The 23,310-nt window shown below is 41.6% G+C and overlaps 1 protein-coding gene across 1 annotated transcript in view; it reads left to right on the forward strand.

The window, feature by feature from the left end:
- The window catches only part of GCNT2 (glucosaminyl (N-acetyl) transferase 2 (I blood group)), a 133,496-nt gene extending 117,075 nt beyond the window's left edge, over nucleotides 1–16,421 (forward strand). Inside the window, exon 4 of the mRNA XM_053714739.1 lies at nucleotides 15,695–16,421. Coding sequence (XP_053570714.1) covers nucleotides 15,695–15,885 — 191 coding nt within the window. The 3' untranslated portion in view covers nucleotides 15,886–16,421. The remainder of the gene's footprint in view (nucleotides 1–15,694) is intronic.
- The last annotated feature ends 6,889 nt before the right edge of the window (nucleotides 16,422–23,310 follow it).

The raw sequence follows: 23,310 nt of genomic DNA on the forward strand, positions 1-23,310 counted from the left end.
CAGGAAGTGTCAAAGTGCACCACAGCAGAGCTGTCTATATAGCTCCTCCCTTAGCTCCACCCCCAGTCATTCTCTTTGCCTACTCTAAAAAGTACTAGGAAGGGTAAAGTGAAAGAGGTGATAAAATATTAGTTTTTAATTTCTTCAAGCAAGAGTTTTTTGTTTTAAATGGTACCGGTGTGTACTATTTACTCTCAGGCAGCAGATGGATGAAGACTTCTGCCTGGAAGATGATGATCTTAGCATTTGTAACTAAGATCCAGTACAGTTCCCACAGAGGCTGAGGGGTGCAGGAAACTTCAGTGTGAGGAACGTTTTCATGCTATATAGCAGTGAGGTATGTTCAGTCATTTTTTCTGGAGTGACTGTGTATTTCAGAAAGGCTGACAGTATCCCCATGAGGGTAAGGGTAAGCAGTAATCATAAGAGCTATAGAAAGGCATTACTAAGCTTGCATAAGGGGCTAATTACAAAGATGGTTGACACCGAGTTTTGAATGTTTGTGGGCAAACGTTTTATGAACGGGGAGTGCTGTTAACGTTTTGTGGGCAATAACGATTTTTGGGCAACTTTATTGAGGGTACACTTGGCTTATTTTTTGGGTCTCAGAACCCACATGGCTAGTTTAAGACCGCTCTGGTGCGGTTCTTTGAGGCTGTAAAGACATCGAGTGAGATGGGCGGGGCCTATCTTCGCGCCTCAGATGCACAGTTTTTTTCACGCAGCAAGCTCCAACTCCTGAGGGCCCTTGTGGATGTTTTGGGCCAAATCGAAGCTTTAACCCCATATTTACTATCCCTGAAGGCAGGTAGGCGCCACAGCAGAGCTGTGGCAAGATGCTGGGGATGTTTTTTCCGGATTTAGGCATAATTTCAATCCGGTTTGCACATTAAGGGGTTAAATGTTAAATTTCCTTGTGGGGCAAATTTAACTACACATATTGAGTCTGCTTGCAAAAATTTGAAAAATTTGGTGCATTTTAAAGCAGTTTTGCATAACGTGTATGCTTTTTTTCTCTTAAAGGCGCAGTACCGTTTTTAAAGATTATTTTTTTCACTAAATAAAGTGTTTTCATGCTTGTTTGTAGTCATTACTAGCCTGTTCAACATGTCTGACATTGAAGAAAGTCATTGTTCAATATGTTTAGAAGCCATTGTGGAACCCCCACTTAGAATGTGTCCCTCATGCACTGAAAGGTCAATAAATTGCAAAGAACATATTTTAGCTACTAAAAGTATGTCGCAGGATGGTTCTCAGTCAGAAGGGAATCAGATTATGCCATCTAATTCTCCCCAAGTGTCACAACCATTAACGCCCGCACAAGCGACGCCAAGTACTTCTAGTGCATCTAATTCTTTCACCCTGCAAGATATGGCTGCAGTTATGAATACTACCCTCACAGAGGTTTTATGTAAGCTGCCTGGGTTGCAGGGGAAGCGCAGTAGGTCTGGTGTGAGAACAAATGCCCTCTGACGCTTTATTAGCCATATCCAATGTACCCTCACAATGTTCTGAGTTGGCGGTGAGGGATTTGCGGTCTGAGGGAGAGATTTCTGATTCAGGAAAGATGTTCCCTCAGACTCGGGTATGACGGCTAATAAATTTAAACTAGAACACCTCCACTTATTGCTCAGGGAGATTTTAGCGGCTCTGGATGATTGTGACCCTATTGTAGATCCAGACAAATTGTGTAAAATGGACAGATTCCTAGAGGTTCCTGCCTACACTGATGTTTTTCAGGTCCCTAAGAGGATTTCGGACATTGTTACTAAGGAGTGGGATAGACCAGGTATTCCGTTCGCTTCCCCTCCTACTTTTAAGAAAATGTTTCCCATATCAGACACCATGCGGGACTTGTGGCAGACGGTCCCTAAGGTGGAGGGAGCTATTTCTACCCTGGCTAAGCGTACAACTATACCTATTCAGGACAGTTGTGCTTTCAAAGATCCTATGGATAAAAAAAAATAGAGGGTCTGCTAAAGAAAATATTTGTTCATCAGGGTTTTATTCTCCAACCTATAGCGTGCATTGTTCCTGTAACTACTGCAGCTGCTTTTTGGTTCGAGGCTCTGGAGGAGGCTCTTTAGGTTGAGACCCCATTAGATGATATTCTAGATAGAATTAGGGCTCTCAAGCTAGCTAATTCTTTCATTACAGATGCTGCTTTTCAACTGGCTAAATTAGCAGCAAAGAATTCAGGTTTTGCCATTTTAGCGCGTAGAGCGTTATGGCTTAAGTCCTGGTCTGCTGATGTTTCATCAAAATCTAAGCTTTTAGCCATCCCTTTCAAGGGTAAGACCCTATTCGGGCCTGAACTGAAAGAGATCATTTCAGACATCACTGGAGGGAAAGGCCATGCCCTTCCTCAGGATAAGACAAATAAGATTAGGACCAAACAAAATGATTTTCGTTCCTTTCGAAACTTCAAAGGTGGTCCCTCTACCTTTTCCCCTGCTGCAAAGCAAGAGGGGAATTTTGCTCAATCTGTCAGTCTGGAGACCTAACCAGACTTGGAACAAGGGTAAACAGGCCAAGAAGCCCGCTGCTGCCACCAAGACAGCATGAAGGGGTAGCCCCCGATCCGGGACCGGATCTAGTAGGGGGCAAACTTTCTCTCTTTGCTCGGGCTTGGGCAAGAGACGTTCAGGACTACTGGGCTTTAGAAATCGTGACCCAGGGGTATCTTCTAGATTTCAAAGATTCTCCTCCAAGGGGAAGATTCCATCTTTCTCAGTTGTCTGTAACCAGACAAAAAGAGAGGCGTTCTTACACTGTGCAGAAGACCTATATAACATGGGAGTGATCTGCCCAGTTCCGAAAACAGAACAGGGGCAGGGGTTCTACTCCAATCTGTTTGTGGATCCCAAAAAAGAGGGAACCTTCAGACCAATTTTAGATCTCAAGATCCTAAACAAATTCCTTCAAGATGGAGACCAATCAGACTATTTTACCAGTGATCCAGGAGCGTCAATATATGACCACCGTGGACTTAAAGGATGCGTATCTACACATCCCTATCCACAAAGATCTTCACCAGTTCCTCAGGTTCGCCTTTCTGGACAAGCGTTACCAGTTTGTGGCTCTTCCCTTCGGGTTGGCCACAGCTCCCAGAATTTTCACAAGAGTTCCATTCTTGGGAACTCTGATAGATTCGGTGGACATGAAGATTTTTCTGACGGAGATCAGGAAATCAAAGATTTTAACCATCTGCCGAGCTCTTCATTCCATTCCTCGGCCGTCAGTGGCTCAGTGTATGGAGGTAATCGGACTAATGGTAGTGGCAATGGACATAGTTCCGTTTCCTCGCTTGCATCTCAGACCACTGCAACTATGCATGCTCAAACAGTGGAATGGGGACTATGCAGATTTATCTCCTCAGATTAATCTGGATCAAGAGACCAGAGACTCCTCTTCTTTGGTGGTTGTTACAGGATCATCTGTCCCAGGGAATGTGTTTCCGCAGGCCAGTATGGGTCATAGTGACGACGGACGCGAGCCTATTGGGCTGGGGTGCAGTCTGGAATTCCCTGAAAGCACAGGGTTTGTGGACTCAGGAGGAGGCTCTCCTCCCGATAAATATTCTAAAACTGAGAGCAATATTCAACGCGCTTCTGGCGTGGCCTCAGCTGGCTTTGGCCAGATTCATAAGATTCCAGTCGGACAATATCACGACTGTAGCATATATCAATCATCAGGGGGGAACAAAGAGTTCTCTAGCGATGATAAAGGTTACCAAAATAATTTGATGGGCAGAGACTCACTCTTGCCATCTATCAGCAATCTATATCCCAGGAGTGGAGAACTGGGAAGCGGATTTTCTAAGTCGTCAGACTTTTTTCATCCGGGGGAGTGGGAACTCCATCCGGAGGTGTTTGCACAATTGATTCAGCAATGGGGCACACCAGAATTGGATCTGATGGCATCTCGTCAGAACGCCAAACTTCCTTGTTACGGGTCCAGGTCAAGGGATCCTCAGGCAGTACTGATAGATGCTCTATCGTTCAACCTGGCTTATGTGTTTCCACCATTTCCTCTCCTTCCTCGTTTGATTGCCAGAATCAAACAGGAGAGAGCTTCAGTGATTTTGATAGCACCTGCGTGGCCACGCAGGACTTGGTATGTAGACCTGGTGGACATGTCATCTCTTCCACCATGGACTCTGCCACTGAGACAGGACCTTCTGATTCAAGGTCCGTTCCAGCATCCAAATCTAGTTTCTCTGCAGCTGACTGCTTGGAGATTGAACGCTTGATTTTATCCAAGCGGGGTTTCTCCGAGTCGGTCATAGATACCTTGATTGAGGCTCGAAAGCCTGTCACTAGGAAAATTTATCATAAGATATTGCGTAAATATCTTTATTGGTGCGAATACAAAGGCTACTCATGGAGTAAGATCAGGATTCCTAGGATTTTGTCCTTTCTCCAAGAAGGATTGGAGACGGGGCTATCAGCTAGTTCCTTAAAGGACAGATATCTGCCTTATCAATTCTACTGCACAAGCGTCTGGCAGATGTTCCAGACGTTCAGTCGTTCTGTCAGGCTTTAGTTAGAATCAAGCCTGTGTTTAAACCTGTTGCTCCGCCATGGAGTTTGAATTTAGTTCTTAAAGTTCTTCAAGGGGTTCCGTTTGAACCTATGCATTCCATAGATATTAAGCTTCTTTCTTGGAAAGTTCTGTTTTTAGTTGCTATCTCTTCGAAGAGTTTCTGAATTAACTGCATTGCAATGCGACTCGCCTTATCTTGTTTTCCATGCTGATAAGGTGGTTTTGCGTGCCAAACCTGGATTCCTTCCTAAGGTTGTTACTAATAGGAATATCAATCAGGAAATTGTTGTTCCTTCTCTGTGTCCTAATCCTTCCTCTAAGAAGGAGCGTCTGTTGCACAGCTTGGATGTGGTTCGTGCTTTTTTACTTGTAAGCAACCAAAGATTTGTAAGGCTGCGACTTGGTCTTCGCTTCATACCTTTTCCAAATTTTACAAATTTGATACTTTTGCTTCTTCGGAGGCTATTTTTGGGAGAAAAGTTCTTCAAGCAGTGGTGCCTTCTGTTTAACCATCTGTCTTGTCCCTCCCGTTCATCCGTGTCCTGTAGCTTTGGTATTGTATCCCACAAGTAAAGGATGAATCTGTGGGCTCGTCGTACCTTATAGAAGAAAAGTAAATTTATGCTTACCTGATAAATTAATTTCTTCTATGGTACGATGAGTCCACGGCCCGCCCTGTCATTTTAAGACAGATTATATTTTTTTATTTTAAACTTTAGTCACCTCTGCACCTTGTAGTTTCTCCTTTTTCTTCCTGTACCTTCGGTCGAATGACTGGGGGGTGGAGCTAAGGGAGGAGCTATATAGACAGCTCTGCTGTGGTGCTCTTTGCCACTTCCTGTTAGCAGGAGGATAATATCCCACAAGTAAAGGATGAATCCGTGGACTCGTCGTACCATAGAAGAAATTAATTTATCAGGTAAGCATAAATTTTTACTTTTTTTGAAATTTTCCCTGTTTGGCCCTTGCACCCAGGCTTGTCTGGGGTTAACTGCCTGTTACTCTGGTGACAGTGCAGCCTCCTGAGAGTGCTGTTTTGCACCCAGGGCTGTGCATGTTACAGGGTTATAGGATGTGTACCCGATCCGGCCTGAGAGTGATGACCCCACCCGTGTTTTGTATATGTTTGGGGAGATTACATAATCCTGTGCACCCTCCATTTTTTTCACAGTTGTTTAATTCTGAGCCTGCATTGTGTGACTGTTTAGGGACCCAGGTTTTTGGAAGAGACCTTGACGAGGTACCTGGGCTTTTCCCATTAGGCCAGATGCAGTAACTAACTCTTCCATTGCTGCTTTTTATCTTAGTTGAGAGCTTGTGAGTGAGTGCTGGACTTTCTCTGTGTGCTATAATAATGTATTATTTTTTTGCAATTTTCCCTGTTTGGGCCTTGCACCCAGGCCTGTCTTGGGTTAACTGCCTGTGACTCTGGTGAAAGTGCAGCTTCCTGAGAGTGCTGTTTTGCACCCAGGACTGTGCATGTTACAGGGTCATAGTATGTGTACCCAGTCCGGCCCAAGAGTGCTGACCCCACCCGTGTGTATATGTATGTATGTATGTATGTATCTCCTATAATGTATGTATCTCGTATAATATAAAAGGCCAAGTGTGTTTGTCCGAAGCTGTCAAGCGCAGTAGAGACTGCACGAGGACAAACACACCTGGCCTTCAACAGAGTCTCAGACTGAACTGGCATCTGGGGCCGACCGGGTGTGAGGGGGCGTGACATGGGCGGGACCATGCGTGAAAAAGCAAAAGAGAGGGGGGAGAGAGCAAAAGAGAGGGGGGAGAGCGCAAAAGAAAGGGGGGAGGGAGAGAGAGAGAGCAAAAGAGAGGTGGAGAGAGAGGGAAAAAGAGAGGTGGAGAGAGAGAGAGCGCAAAAGAGAGGGGGGAGAGAGAGCGCAAAAGAGAGGGGAGAGAGAGCGCAAAAGAGGGGGGAGAGAGAGAGCAAAAGGGGGAGAGAGAGAGCAAAAGAGGGGGGATAGAGCAAAGAGAGGAAGATAGACAGCAAAAGAGAGGGGAAGAGAGAGCAAAAAAGAGGGGGAGAGAGCAAAAGAGGGGGGAGAGGGAGAACAAAAGAGAGGGGAGAGAGCAAAAGAGAGGGAGAGATATACAGCAAAAGAAAGGGGGGAGAGAGCTAGAGAGGGCAAAAGAGAGGGGGAGAGAGGGCAAAAGAGAGGGGGAGAGGGGAAGAAAGCGCAAAAGAGAGGGGGGGGGAGAGAGAGAACAAAAGAGGTGAGAGAGCAAAATAGAGGGAGAGATACAGCAAAAGAGATGGGGAGAAAGGGGAGAGAGAGAGCAAAAGAAAGGGGAGAGAGCAAAAGAGAGGGGAGAGGGAGAACAAAAGAGAGGGGAGAGAGAGGGAGAAAGGGGAGAGAGAGAGCAAAAGAGAGGGGAAAAAGTGCAAAAGAGAGGGGAGAGAGACAGCAAAAGAGGGGGGAGAGAGGGGAGAGTGAGCAAAAGAGAAGGAGAGTGACAGCAAAAGAGAGGGGGAGAGAGACCACAACGGAGAGCGCAAAAGAGAGGGGGAGAGAGAGAGCAAAAGAGATGGGGGGAGAGAGCAGAATAGAGGGGGGAGAGCGAGAGAGCAAAAGAGAGGGGGGATAGAGGGAGAGCAAGGGGTGGAACTTCTGTACTGCAAAAAATTGCCCGTGTACATGTGTATATATATATACACACACACACACACACACAGTAAACGGTTAATCAGAAAGGAAGAGCACTCACCAGATGCTTAGCAAAGTTTAAAACCTTTATTGCTGACATGTTAAAATCTAATAACAATTTCCAGATGTTTCAGTGTCTGAACTGACACCTTTCTAAATGGTAAGGTAACAGATAGCAGTGTACAGTATACAACCTAATCAACAAATTTAAACTAATCTTACAAGGTCACCATCTTTATCATGTATGTAAGGAAATGTTGTAGTGCCTCTGGGTATTCTTACAAAAATTGGTTGCAAAGGGTACCTATCCTTCTTCTTACACCCTACGCCACATCTGAGGTGGCGAGGGAAAATCAGTAAGCTCACTCGCTCTCTGTGATTGACAGCCCCTTCAGTTGCACGAATGAAGGGGCGGGCATTACACACTTCGAACAAATCCGCTGCCCGTATGTAGTGAAGGTGGGTGGACACCTTCGCAAGTTGAGAAACTTTCCATCCGCCTCTTAGTACATGGGGCCCTTAGTATCTATTGTTGAACAATAATGTACATATCTTACACTAGTGGTAGCTAGCTGGTGATTGGTGCCTGCACACATTTGTCTCTTGTGATTGGCTGACTAGATGTGTTCATCTAGCTGTAAGTAGTGCATTGCTTCTCTTTCAGCAAGGGATATCAAGAGAATGAAGTGAATTTGATAAAAGAAGTACATTTTGAAAGTTGTTAAAAATTGTATGTTCTATCTGTATCCTGAAAGAAAATATATTGGGCTTCATGTCCCTTTAAATTTCATACACTGTGTCAGCTTATAACAAGTCTTTGGTGTAAAATTGTTTAACAAATATGTGTCAACGGGAATAGATTTCCTGAAACAATTACTTACCAACATTCATTCAAATTTGACAAAAATATTTATGATAAAGCCAAAAAAAATATTTGATTAAATGCTCAGTGATTAGATTTGACTTACAAGTCAGAGAGAGCCTATATTAATTACTAAATTACTACTAAAAAATATTAAATATATCCATTACAGGTATACCCCGCTCATACAGCAGGTTAGGTACCGGAGCCCCGCTGTATAGTGAAAACCGCCTTAAAGTGAAACAAGGCGGTTTCAGCTTTCTTTTCACTTGCCAGTGTGTATAAAAACTTAAAAACATGTTTGAACTAACATATAGTAGGGGTGCAATAGTGCTATGTTTAGTTTAACACTATCACAGCATAGTATTCAATAAATACTGTTCCTGTAAAATAGTGACAATTACTGTAGTAAAATTTGCCAAACTATAGCACTGCGACACAAATTGCACTGTAATGCTGTAAACAGAGTGAACTGAGCATAACAAAATGGTGCCAGGAGAGAACAATGGAAAATTAGGAGGGACTTCCGTTGGGGGAAGAGTCTTGCAGTGTACCTGCATGTAGGTGTTGTGAGAGGATGCCCCACCACCAGCTCCCCGCTCTCCGCCACTTACCTGGGAAAGCTTGCCAAGGTTTACGAGTGTGGCGCTCTGCAGGATGGTGACCTGCTTGAGAGATTGAAGTCCAGATAAGCCTTTACGGCTGTCACTGCATTGCAGTAACATTTTAATTCTCCCTACAAGCCAAGCCAAGAAGGGGTATCTGACTGGTTACAGAAACGAACAAGGACAGGTTCCGTTCCGGACGGCAAAGTGGGTGTGCAGCGGCTTGGGCAAGGTTGCTCAGCAATACCGGTGTCTTGGGCTTGAGTGCTGCGAGAGAAACTTGGAGGATGAAGTTGCTCTGCTGGACCCGGATTTATTCCTAGGAGCCGCCCGGTGAGCCTAGGGATAAGCCGCAGAGATAAGCCCAGAACGTTATTACCTGCTAAATCCCCGGATCCTGCCTTCAGCTTTAAGAACATGTGAAGGGTGGCGGATTGGAGTTCGGAGGTTTACATCCACGGCAGGTCAGATCCTTTTACGGGTTTTTTTGCTTCATTTTGTCCAAGAGGCTTGTTTTGAGGCAGGGGGCAAACTAGAAGCTGCATATTGTTGCCGGTGTGATCTGAAAGCCCTCCCCCTTTAAAAGTGACTCTGGGGTACTATTGAGGGCGGCTGGAGAAGGGATCAGCAGCTAAACAAGTAAGCGATATAGCCCATTGGGGCAGTAAGGGGACGCTGATCCCCAATTTTTTTTCCTTTTTTTTTTTTTTGCCACTTTGTATGCGCTAGGGGCATACTCTTATAAAACCAAGAGACCTGTTTTTCACATAGGAAGGTAAGGGTTTCCTTCCCCAAAAAGAGAAAAAAAAAGTTTGTTTTTTTTTGTTTTTTTTTCTCACGTGTGTTTTTTTGTGCATTCACTTATCACGTAAAAATTTATGGATACATTTTTATTGCAGGGGAAATCCTCTTCACCCAAAATGCCGAGTAAAATTAAAGATAAAAGAACTAAAGTGCCAGAGTCTAGCCTAGATACTTCGACAGAGTCGGTGGCCAACATGGTTGACACTCATTAATTACACAATTGTCTGATTTATTCTCACCTCAATGCGATATAATCAAAAAGAAGTTGGGTTCTATTTCATCCGAAATTACTGCTTTGCCTGTAGAAGTAAGACAGTTTTCACATAGAATGCAAGAGGCGGAAAATAGGATTTCCGACTTGGAAGATCAAGTCAGTACTCAAGAAAGTATAATTTCTCAACAAGATTCTAAAATTATTAACCTACAGGGGCGTCTAGATGATCTCGAAGATCGGGCAAGACAAAATAATATCAGAATTGTGGGTCTCCCGGAGTCTGCAGAATTTGATGATCTATTAAAATTCACTTCTGTATTACTACCACAGAGGCTGGGAGTCCCACAATCAAGGTTACCCATTATGATTGAGAGAGCCCATAGAATTGGCCCTAAAAAAATGCAGATACAGGACAAGGCAGGAGTAGAATGTGTATATGTAAGGTTTTAAATTTCCAGGACAAAATTGAAATAATGAATTTGTTTAAAAAATTAAGTGAACCATTGTTTGGTAATAGTAAAATTTTACTGTTTCAGGACTTTTCAGTTGAAACCATGCTGAGAAGGACGATGGTTCCCTTCTGTACCCAAATTATTAACAAAGGAATTAAGGCTTGGATGATTTATCCTGCCAAAATAATAGTTGAGTACAGTGGGTCTCGTCAGGTCTTCTCGGAGGTGGGGGAATTGAAAGATTTCCTCAAAGATCAATAAGAATTATGTTATGTTCTACCCTATGATGTAAATGGTTGGACTGTATCATAAATTGTTGGTTATGGGGTTATTCTTCACTTTAGCAGGTAAACTAGCTAGATTGCTTGCTAAAAGTCAAGTTGTGCTTATGGTTTCTCGATTGCTACATTATAAGACAAGATTGTCCTCATGTGTTCGCTACCCTTTCCCCTCCTTGGCCTCCCCCGCTATTTTCCCTTTTTTTTTTTTGTCTCCCCCCCCCCCGGATCTTTAGGATAATCACTATATATTAGGTCATGGAGCTTAAAATAACTTCATGGAACGTGGGAGGAATTTCCTCCCCCTCAAAACGTAAATTGGTCATCAAATTCCTAGCTATAAGCAAACCTGATATTTCTTTTCTCCAGGACACCCATCATTCAGAACAGGAAGCTAAAAAACTCAAGAGCAAATGGGTAGGCGAGTTAGTCGCATCTCCAGCTAGAAGCAGAAAATGTGGGGTAGCAATCCTTATAAATAAGGCCTTACATTACAAGATTATCCAGGTAGAGACAGATCCGGAAGCTAGATTTATTATCTTGCATATTTACATAAATAACATAAAATTCATTTTTTGTAATATTTACGGCCCCAACAAATTCAATTGGGAATTCTGGGAGAAAATCAAGTTCAAATTGTTCCCATTGGTAAAAGAGAACCTAGTAATAGGGAGCGATTTTAATATGACATTAGATCCGGAATTAGATAGATTCTCAGGTAAGAATAGCCCAGAAAATAGGAGAAGTTCAAAGTACTTTTTGAGATTCTGCCAGAAACTCCAGGTCCATGAAATGTGGCGCAGGTTAAACCCCGATATACAGAACTTTACTTATGAATCTAAAGCGCACAGAACATTTTCGGGTATAGATTTATTCTTAGTTGCAGAGTCGCTGTCGTCTGGTAAAATGGAAGCGGGGATTGATGAGATCTTGATTTCTGACCACACGATTATCTCTATAGCGTTTTTCTGCCAGGATAGATGCGATGCTAAAATGCCTAGATTTTTCTATCCGAGATTTCTTTATAATTATCCTAGGTTCTTGTTCTGGATAAAACATAGATGGGAGGAGTATTGTAGGTTTAATTCCGTATACGTCCATAAAATTGACGTATTTTGGGAGGCGGCCAAAGCAGTTCTTAGGGTAGACATTAAGGGATATCTGGTTGTACGAAATAGAAAGATCCGGGCTAGGGATGTACAATTATCCAATCAAGTCCATAATGCTTTTAAAGAATACTGCAGGGTTCGATCAAGGGCCAATTGGATTATATATTTAGATTGTAGGAAGGAAAGAGATGCCTTCTTACTACAAAAACATCAGGAAGAGGAATCCAAAATTAATTTGCGGTTTAGGGGTATTCACGGTAGCTCGGCTGAACATCTGGCCAGGAAGAAGAAGAATCTTATCTCTGTGATTCAGACAGAAGATGGTCGTACCTCTGATGTGGATGAGATATCCGGAACCTTTTTTAAATTTTATCAGCAATTATATACGGAAGGGGAATTTAATCTAGACAATCAGACGAAGTTCTGGTCGTCGATTTCAGTCCCCAAGATCCAAAAGGAAGAACTGGATATGTTAAATGCGCCTGTCTCAGCGGAAAAAATAAGTAAGGCTATAGCACGGGCCAAACTTAATAAAGCAGCAGACCCGGATGGGTTACCAGCAGAATTTTATAAAAGTTCAGCCGATCAAGTTATACCGATATTGGAAAAATTATATAATAGTTACTATTTACTGGGTAATTCAATTTCTTCCCTCTTTTCAGCGGCTAATATTTCTTTGATCTTAAAAAAAGGTAAAAATCCGGAGGACCCAGCCTCCTATAGGCCTATTTCAGTCCTTAATACAGACTATAAAATTCTAGCTGCTATCATAGCTCAGAGATCAGTTTCTTGCCTGGATAAGTTGATTCACCCTGACCAGGTGGGTTTTATGTCGTCGCGGAGTTCCTCCAAAAATATAAGGAAGCGAACAACCGTATTTGACTTTATTTGGAATTCAGAACAGGTGACAGAGAGGAAGGTCCTTAAGGATATAGCGGTCCTTACTTTAGACGCGGTCAAAGCGTTCAACTGCATTTCATGGAGACATCTTTTTTCAACACTAATTAAATTTGGCTTTTTGGGCAGTTTTTTTAATTTTGTCCAAAGAATATACCAGAACCCGGTGTCATATCTCCTGGTAAACGGAAGGGCATCTCCCAGGATATTATTGCAAAGAGGTACAAGGCAGGGTTGCCCCCTCTCTCCTCTTCTTTTTAACATTGTGTTGGAACCCCTGGCGATCAAACTGCGAGAGGTCCTGCCTGGGATTCCCTTGGGTGGTCAAAACCCGAAAATATTGCTCTATGCTGATAATATTTTACTATTTCTGAATAAAACGGCAGTAACGATTCCAAAAGTGGTTGATACGATAAACTTATTCAGCACGTTTGCGGGCTACAAAATTAATATGGAGAAGAGCGATCTGATGTGGCTCGGGCAGCAGGATGTAGATCACCCCAATACAATATTCCACAAAGTTAATGCGATTAATTATCTCAGGCTTGAGATCAATAGAAATCCGAAATTGTGGTATCAGGCAAATTTTGGATTACTCTTCCAGAAAATTCTAGAGGATCTAAAGCTTTGGACTGCATTTCCTCTTTCACTTACAGCCTCTGTTAATTTAATTAAAACTATAATTTTCCCTAAAATTCTTTATTATCTTCAAAATTTACCCCTTATAATTTTAAATAAGGATCTGAAGAATTTGTCTTCATGGTTTTAAATTTTTTTATGGAAAGCCAAAAAGCAGAGAATATCGATAAATAGGCTGTCTCAGAAATATTCGGATGCAGGTTTGGCCCTACCAAGTATCAGATTATACAACTGGGCTTCATTGATTAAAATTGCTATTGACTGCATTGCACAGTCTAATCTGGTCTCTACATATGAGCTTGAATCTTATATGGTCAAACCGTGGTCTTTAAAAGCCCTTTTACACTGTCCTCTGCATTCGTTGCCTTTTTAGGATATCCTCTCATCTCAGTTAGGAATATAGTTGTGATTTGGCATAAGTTTTGTAAGCTTCTTAAAATTGATCCTTCCTTTTCTGACTATTTACCCATTAGGGGGAACCCCTTGTTTTCTCCAGGATTGGATCAAAAATGCTTTCAGGATTGGCAGGTTGGGGGACTGGAATATGTGTATCAATTAGTCAATAATGATTTACAGATACTCCCATGGGAAACTATTAGCAAACAGTTTTCTCTTCCCAAGTCAAACCGGTTTGCTTATTTTCAAATCTGACACTTTGTTTGTACTCTCAACTGGTATGCGACTAGGAGAGGCGAGTGGTCTGAGGTCAAGATCTGTATCAGAAAATTCAATGGCGGGGATGCATCAATCTCTCTAATTTATGATATTATGTTGACCAAACAAGGTATACTGGAGGAGGATAAACTAATCAAATTCTGGTTGTCTTATATTCCCTCTATAGATTGCGAGAAAATATCCAATAGTCTGGCGACAGTGGCAAGATATTCTCCAGTGAGTTGGAAAGAATCCCATTTAAAATTATTAAATAATTATTATTTTTCTCCAGCACTACTGGCTAAATATTTTCCTGATAAAATTTTCATGTGTGAACATTGTTCGTATGCTCGGGCTGATCTCCCCCACATGTTATGGGCCTGTCCTAAAATCTCTCAATTATGGCAGAAGGTTCAATTCTGGTACAATAGAGTCTTTGAAAGTGCTATCTCCTTCTCTCTGGAAGATATAGTGTTACTCTTTCCAGATGCGAGAGGTGGTGCGAGTGTGCGCACGTTAAATACAATTATTTTAATGGTGAGATATAATATCCTTATAAAGTGGATAACCAAGACTCCCCCTAGTCTGTCTTTAGTTTTGAGGGACATCCAAGCACAGATTATTTTTTTAATCCTTTCATTTACAGCAGCTATCTGAGAAAAGAATTAGAAAGTTCTTGGAAGGATGGGCCCCCGTTATTAAGTTATATCCTTTGTGCTTGCAGAGACAGATTTTATTACCCTTTGTAGCCTTGGTAAGTTTTGCTGAGCTGGTTATACTACAGGTATTTTCGTATACCTGGATAAGTAATAGCAGAGATATAGACTAAAACAAGGTGAAGATTAGGTAGGTTTTGACGATATAGAGTTTCATATATAAGCTGGGGGGGGGGGGTTCCCCCAATTCAATTTTATTTTTTATTTATTTATTATTCATCCCTGTTGTTGTGGTTTGTTTTGTTGTTCTTTTAGGTTTATTTTGGTTAATGTATATACTTGAAAATTATCCACTATAATTTTGTCCTTTTCCGGAAAACGGGATAAGGACAATTTACCTTTGGGAAAATTATTTTATATTTTATTTTTTTCAATTTGTTTATGTATCAATCTTGATATACTTTTGTCCTGCGTGGCATTGACTATGTTGAGATTGTTATTTTCCTTTATTTGGAGTGGCTAAGCTAATAAAAATTGTGAAAGAAAAAAAATGGTGCCAGTCAGTTTTCTCGCAATCTCACGAAGATTACAGCACTGTTTCAAAATCCTTGGAGGTTGAACTTCAGCTCCACAAAGCGCTGTATTAGCGAAGGGCTGTAAAGTAAGAAATACCTGTACAATGATTTTATTGTGCTTGTTAGCATTGTTCAGAAAGCTTCCAGGATTAGGAAATCATACAAATAGTGAACTTTTTTAATAATGTTATGATAACCTAAGGTTGTGCAGACATGTTGCTGAAAAAAAGACTGGTTTATATAGTAGAAGGGATTTATTATATCAGATGCTCTGGGGGATTTTTATTATGTTGTATGAGTGGCAAAAAGTAGCTATTGTTAAAACAAAATCATATATTTCATATTAAAATTGATTTGTAAAGGAGCAAAAGACGGTCCAATTACCTATAGTCTGCACATCTACAAGGTGGGTGAGCTACTATTAAAGCACCAACAAACTACACAATAAACTAATTTATTTTAATACTTATAAAATATGTAATTTTGGCTAAAATGTATTATTTGCATGTATGAGCTGTTAACTGGTTAGTTTTCATATAATTGGTTTTTTTTTTTTAATACTTATTAGTTCAACACAAATCTCCGTTCAACACAAATCTCATTTTTAGTCCTGTTCCAAAACATTTTAATAAAAAAAAAAAACTTTATTTCTTCTGTGTGTGTTTACATGATATTATCCTCATATTATAAATAAATTGTTTCAAATATTTAAAAAAACATTTTTTTTATGTTTTTCAGGCCGATACGTAAGAGCTGTTTGTGTCTATGGGACTGGGGATTTGGGATGGTTATTCAATTCAACAAAGATGTTTGCCAATAAAGTTGAATTAAAGAGCTACCCTCCTACTGTGGAATGCCTGGAACTGAGGCTACGACAACGAACTTTAAAACAAAGTAAAATGGAAATGGAACCACACTGGGTTTTTTAGATAATGCCAAATACTTGAAAAATTGCCACTACTGTAAAGATCATCGTATCACACAGAAGACTATACTACCTAACAAAAAGAATGGCTATTTTAAAAAATGTAAAGTATATTTTTTTGTACAATTGATAAAATAGGACATTTTGTTAAATGTATCTTTTGTACAACATTTCTCCAACAGCGAATTTGTTGTTTTAAGGTATATTTCTCTTATTTTGTTTTTGTGTATTTTTAGAGCTTTGAACATTTGATCAAAATGATTGAATATTTTATTTAATGGGAATGTTTACAACAAGGAACACTGGCCTACTTTTGCCTGCACAATGAAATACACTTGCAAGCTTCATATTTTTAAAGAAGCTGTCCCAAATTCACTCTTCCTTATTCCTGAATGAGGAAGTCAGGTGTATGTATTTATTATTTTGGTGCACTATATATTTTATCCATAGGGCCAGGTGTGTGTTCGTTTTCTTGTGATGACAGGGTTTTTTTTCACCGTCTTTTATCGTACCAATGTAAAAATAAATCTTTTTAAAGTTTTTGTGGGGTTATTTTATTTAAAGTTTTGTTGAAAATACATAATTTAAGGCAAGGAAAAAAATTAAATGTATTCTTACCTGATAAATTAGTTTCTTTCTTGGTAGTGAGAGTCCACAAAATCCTATTCTTACATATGGGAATACATCTCCTGGCCACCAGGAGGAGGCAAAGACACCCCAAACAAAATATTTAACTATCCCTCCTACTTCCCCTTCCCTCCCAGTATTTCAAACCAAGGACAGGGAAAAACAAAAGAGATAACGGGGTAAAGAGGTGCAACTATAATTGCCGCCACAAAAAAAATTCAGGGTGGGTTCGTGGACTCTCACTACCAGGAAAGAAAATAATTTATCAAGTAAGAATACTTTTTTTTTTATGGTAGAGAGTCCACGAAATCCTATTCTTACATATGAGAATCTATAACCAAGCTGTAGAGTCAACAAAGAGGTTAGGGTGGGATGAAATAGGTCATCTAGATACTAGGCACCATGGCCTGTAGCCAAATGATGCCTCAGCCAAAGCAAAAATGTCAAACTGGTAACATTTTGTAAAAGTATGTAGAGAAGACCAGATGGCAGGTTTGTAGATCTGTTTGACCAAAGCCTCATTCTTAAAGACCCAAAAAGTTGACACCAAACAGGTGGAAAGAACAGTAATAAGATCCGGAGGCTGTTGACCCACCTTCGAGTAAGTCATACGAATAAGACCTCTCAATCAAAAAGATAAAGAAAACACAGTGGCCCTTTGACCCTTATGCTTTCCAGAGAAAAGCACAATCAGGTATGCTGATTGATGGATAAAAAAAACAGAATTTGGGGGGCGGAGCCAGCCATGCACCCGGGCAGACATGTATCATTGTAGCTCCGGCTTTACATTGACAAATTTTGTACTACTAACTGCCCAGGGTTGCTTAATTAAGCCCTAACTGAAGCCTGTGTCGTGGGGAGACAAACTAAATCATCTTATTCCTAGTGGGATTACTTGTTTGGAGCAGCTTGCTACCTGTTGTGACAGAGACGGCAGAAGCAAAGAATATTGAGGAGCGGCCATCTTGCTGACCCAGTAACGCCCAGGGAATTGTTTTGTGACTGTGGGCAACAAGCGGCTAGATAATTGAGGGGCATAATCTTGGCAAATATGGAAGCAGCAGGCATAGATATCCTTGGCGCCATTGAGGTGTTGGTGCGCAATCACTTTCGTAAGCTAGAGGCGCATATGGTGGCGGCATTCAGTTTAAGCCCACACTCCGATCTGGCGGCCCACTTGGAACCTGTGGCTGATAATAGGGCCATCTCTGCACAGCTTATACCTCCCACTTGCCCTCAGGAACTAGAGGGAAATCTACATTGTACAATGGAGGGAGAGTGCCAAGGGATCATCTCGATAACACAGGCGACCAAATATGTGAGAGAAAACACAGTACCGCATTCTAAAGGGCAAGGTGCCAAAATAACAGCTAGAGAGCCAAACGAGGGAAAGCCTCAACGCAACTAAAGGTAAAATTGAGAGAATGAAGTGTATAGTCCCCCACAATACTTTGGTTGCTTGGCGTCAGCGCTGCAGTTGTTCTCGATTTATGCAGCACTATTTACTACCTGTGAGTTTGGGCGCCTTTTTCACCACGGGACCCATATGCAGCTACACTTGTCCGGACTATCCAGCTCTCCTGTTTGAGAGAGCAGGAATGGGGTAAATACTCTGACTTTCAATGTGGTGGATGGCTGCCCAGTCATTGATAATGTCCAGTTACTTAAAAGTCTCCACTTGGATTCCCAGCACCTACGGCACAAATCATATTTGACTATGCTTATGTTGGTCTGCAGAGCCCATCTACCTTAATATTAAGGAAATCCCCAGTGGCTGTTTGAGCTTAATCTTATCTGTCTGGTTCTATGGATGTGGGGTTCAGGAGACCCCTCTGATTAAGTTACAGACTTTGACATCTGAAATGGACTTGCAATATAAAATTTTCCTATTCAAAAGGGAGGGCATGGGATAAATAATGTGATTTTTTTTTTTTTTTTTCTCTCAATAGCTCCACATACGTTTGCATGATATTAAGTCTGTTAGTGGTTTTTAAATTTCTTTTCTTTCAGCTCTTTACCATTAGTTACTAGTTTATTATTCTTGTCCTAGCATTCTGAGTCAGGCACAGCCACGCAATCTTATAATGTTACCTACTAGTCCCTTTAGGATACCCCTATAGTATATAGCCACACATTCACTCATGTGGATACTAATAGGACCCTCAGTACCCCAATAGTCAAAACTTGGACTCAGTGCATATTCTAACAACAGTAGGTATACCCAGACACGCTTTTTATACTGTATTTACCCTGAAAATTTATATACTTATATGTGCGCTCAACTGTCTGTCGAGATTCTATGCCTAATACCGCGGGGCATAGGGCCCATGTCCCGTGGTAAACCTATTCTCTATTTGTTTTTTTTTTTGTAACTATGATTTGGACTGTTGGGGAGTGTTCTGTTTGGCTTACAGGTATACTGCATGAGGATCCTACATATCTGTTTTGGCGGTTGAATTGACATTACACAATGTGCTGAAATACTATTCCGATCGCCATATTTATGGGAGTCTATTAGGTGATCTGATGTTTCTTACACCCAAGTAACTAAGATGTCTGGTACATTTATTGGAAATAAGCTTTTCCCTCCATATGACGCATATCTTGCTTACATTAGGTGGCTTGTTTACGAATGACGCCATCCTCCCCCCCCCCCTCCATCCACATACATATATATTTAGAGATACTTTAGTGCGGTATCTGTGCTCAGAGTGTTACACCATGAACCTCCCCCAGCATACCACTTTTGTAATCGTATATATCCAATCCGAGATCTAATAACAAACTGTACATAGTTAAAACTTAGCTGAATTAAACCCAGCAGATACTATAGCGTGCACTGAAGAGTTATGCCCTATGCAGGGTTCTCTGCACTTGCGGAGACCACATCTCTATCTATAACGCTAGTCTTATCAAGCAGTGGACCAACTAAGCTAATAGCAAAATCTATATTATGACGCACCAGCCAGCGTATTTAAGGTTGTCATTATTGCTTTATCGCTTTATCCTGCCCTATTGGTATAGCCTAGCATTTACTATGTTTTAAAACCCACAGCATTTTATGTTCAGCAGCTTATTGGACTATTAGATACCTGCCATTTTCCCATGGTTGAACTTAAATATATATATCCATTGGTCCTTAATTAAGGCATTGTACTTAGTACACTAAGCACCTATGATATATTATATATGCTCCCCTGCCCTTCTTTTCATCCGCAGAGTCCTTCAGTTACTTACTTCATTCATCTTACTGTTACTACCACTTCCTCCCCCCCCCCACCACCACCATAAAGTACCTCCTTTTATAGGAGAACTACCTACGCGGCTTGTCTTTTCTATGCCGCATCTTTATCATAGTCCTTTCTCAATAGCACCATATGTCTTTACTTAACAACAACTTATCACTCTATATCCTCTAGACATCATTTCAAATGTCAGGAGTCCAAAAGTGGCTTCTTTTATTAGGAGAGGAAAATACTATAAAGTTGAAAATGAGGTTTCAGTTTTGCCTGTTACATACAAATATACAAATATAGAGATGTTGCTTTGGGTTTTCTCGTGAAAAATCTTTACCTGTATGTGACTATGGTATAGTTTTGAACTCCTAAGTAATGTCATAGTTTAAAAGACTGTTTCTAAATACTTGTGTAACATGTTTATTTGATGCTGTTTTGTCAATAACCTCAATAAAAAATCTATTAAAAAAAAAACAAAAAAAAAAACAGAATTTATGCTTGCATGATAAATTACTTTCTCTTGCGGTGTATCCAGTCCACGGATTCATCCTTACTTGTGGGATATTCTCCTTCCCTACAGGAAGTGGCAAAGAGAGCACACAGCAGAGCTGTCCATATAGCCCCCCCCCTAGCTCCACCCCCCAGTCATTCGACCAAAGGTTAAGAATCCAAAGGAGAAACCATAGGGTGCAGTGGTGACTGTAGTTTAAACAAAAAAAAAATATTATTTTTTTTTAACCTGACTTAATTGCCAGGGCGGGCCGTGGACTGGATACACCGCAAGAGAAAGTAATTTATCAGGTAAGCATAAATTTTGTTTTCTCTTGCAAGGTGTATCCAGTCCACGGATTCATCCTTACTTGTGGGATACCAATACCAAAGCTTTAGGACACGGATGAAGGGAGGGAACAAGACAGGTACCTTAAACGGAAGGCACCACTGCTTGCAAAACCTTTCTCCCAAAAATAGCCTCCGAAGAAGCAAAAGTATAGAATTTGTAAAATTTGGCAAAAGTATGCAATGAAGACCAAGTCACTGCCTTACAAATCTGTTCCACAGAAGCCTCATTTTTGAAAACCCATGTGGAAGCCACTGCTCTGGTAGAATGAGCAGTAATTCTTTCAGGAAGCTGCTGGCCAGCAGTCTCATAGGCCAAACGGATGATGCTTTTCAGCCAAAAGGAAAGAGAGGTAGCAGTCGCTTTCTGACCTCTCCTCTTACCAGAATAGATAACAAACAAAGAAGATGTTTGTCTGAAATCCTTAGTTGCTTGTAAATAGAACTTTATAGCACGAACTACATCAAGATTATGCAAAAGACGGTCCTTCTTCGAAGATGGGTTAGGACACAGAGAAGGAACAACTATTTCCTGGTTAATATTCTTGTTAGAAACAACTTTAGGAAGAAAACCAGGTTTGGTACGCAAAACTACCTTATCTGCGTGGAACACCAGATAAGGTGAATCACACTGTAAAGCAGATAATTCTGAGACTCTTCGAGCAGAAGAGATAGCTACCAAAAACAAAACTTTCCAAGATAACTTAATATCTATGGAATGTAAAGGTTCAAACGGAACCCCTTGAAGAACTGAAAGAACTAGATTTAGACTCCATGGCGGAGCCACAGGTTTATAGACAGGCTTGATTCTGACTAAAGCCTGTTCAAACGCTTGAACGTCCGGTACCTCTGCCAGACGCTTGTGCAAAAGGATAGACAGAGCAGATATCTGTCCCTTTAAAGAACTAGCCGACAGTCCTTTCTCCAAACCGTCTTGGAGAAAAGACAATATCCTGGGAATCCTAATCTTACTCCATGAGTGACCCTTGGATTCACACCAACAAAGATATTTCCACCATATCTTATGGTAGACTTTCCTGGTGACAGGCTTTCTAGCCTGGATCAGAGTATCTAAAACTGCCTCAGAAAAAAACACGCTTTGAAAGAATTAAGCGTTCAATCTCCAAGCAGTCAGTAGTGAAACTAGATTTGGATGCTTGAACGGACCCTGTATTAGAAGGTCCTGCCTCATTGGCAGTGTCCATGGTGGGACAGATGACATGTCCACTAGGTCTGCATACCAAGTCCTGCGTGGCCACGCAGGTGCTATCAAAATCACCGACGCCTTCTCCTGCTTGATTCTGGCGATCAGACGAGGGAGAAGAGGAAACGGTAGGAAAACATAAGCCAGATTGAAGGACCAAGAGCATCTATCAATGCCGCCTTGGGGTCCCGGGACCTGTATCCGTAGAGAGGAAGCTTGGTGTTCTGACGGGACGCCATCAGGTCCAACTCTTGAATGCCCCATAGCTGAGTCAGCTGGGCAAATACTTCCGAGTGGAGTTCCCACTCCCCCTGGTGAAAAGTCTGACGACTTAGAAAATCCGCCTCCCAGTTGTCTACACCTGGGATATGAATTGCTGAGAGATGGCAGGAGTGTGCCTTCGCCCACCTGATTATTTTGGTTACTTCCCTCATCGCTAGAGAACTCTTTGTTCCCCCTTGATGATTGATGTAAGCTACAGTCGTAATGTTGTCCGACTGAAATCTTATGAATTTGGCCGCAGCTAGGTGAGGCCATGCCTGAAGCGCGTTGAATATCGCCCTCAGTTTGAGCTACAGATGGCCGAGGAATGGAATGAAGAACTCGGCAAGTAGTTAAGTTTCAACTTTCTGACCTCCGTCAGAAATATTTTCATTTCTACCGAATCTATTGGTGTTCCTAGGAAGGGAACCCTTGTGAGTGGGGACAGGGAACTCTTTTTGATGTTCACCTTCCACCCGTGAGACCTTAGAAAGGCCAATACAATCTCTGTGTGAGCCTTGGCTCTGTGAAAAGACGGCGCCTGAATTAAGATGTTGTCCAAATAAGGCGCCACTGCTATGCCCCGCGGTCTTAGAACCGCCAGAAGGGACCCTAGCACCTTTGTGAAAATTCTGGGAGCAGTAACTAAACCGAATGGAAGAGCCACGAACTGATAATGCTTGTCTAGATCTTTGTTGTTTGGGATATGCAGGTACGCATCCTTTAGATCCACGGTAGTCCTATATTGACCTTCCTGGATCATAGGTAAGATTGTCCGAATGGTCTCCATGTTGAATGATGAGACTCTGAGGAATATGTTTAGAAATTTGAGATCCAGGATTGGTCTGAAAGTTCCTTCTTTTTTGGGAACCACAAACAGGTTTGAGTAAAACCCCAGCCCTTGTTCCGCAATTGGAACTGGGTGGAACACTCCCATTGTATGTAGGTCATCTACACAGCGTAAGAATGCCTCTTTCTTTGTCGTGTCTGTAGACAGACGAGAAATATGGAACCTTCCCCTTGGAGGGGAGTCCTTGAATTCTAGAAGATATCCCTGGGTAACAATCACTAAAGCCCAGAGATCGAGAACATCTCTTGCCCAGGCCTGAGCGAAGAGAGAAAGTCTGCCCCCTACTAGATCCGGTTCCGGATCGGGGGCTACCCCGTCATGCTGTCTTGGTAGCAGCTGCAGGCTTTTTGGCCTGTTTACCCCTGTTCCAGCCCTGATAAGGCTTCCAGGTTGCCTTGGGCTGTGAAGCGTTAC

This window comes from Bombina bombina, chromosome 5, assembly GCF_027579735.1.
Source record: "Bombina bombina isolate aBomBom1 chromosome 5, aBomBom1.pri, whole genome shotgun sequence".
NCBI lineage: Eukaryota > Metazoa > Chordata > Amphibia > Anura > Bombinatoridae > Bombina > Bombina bombina.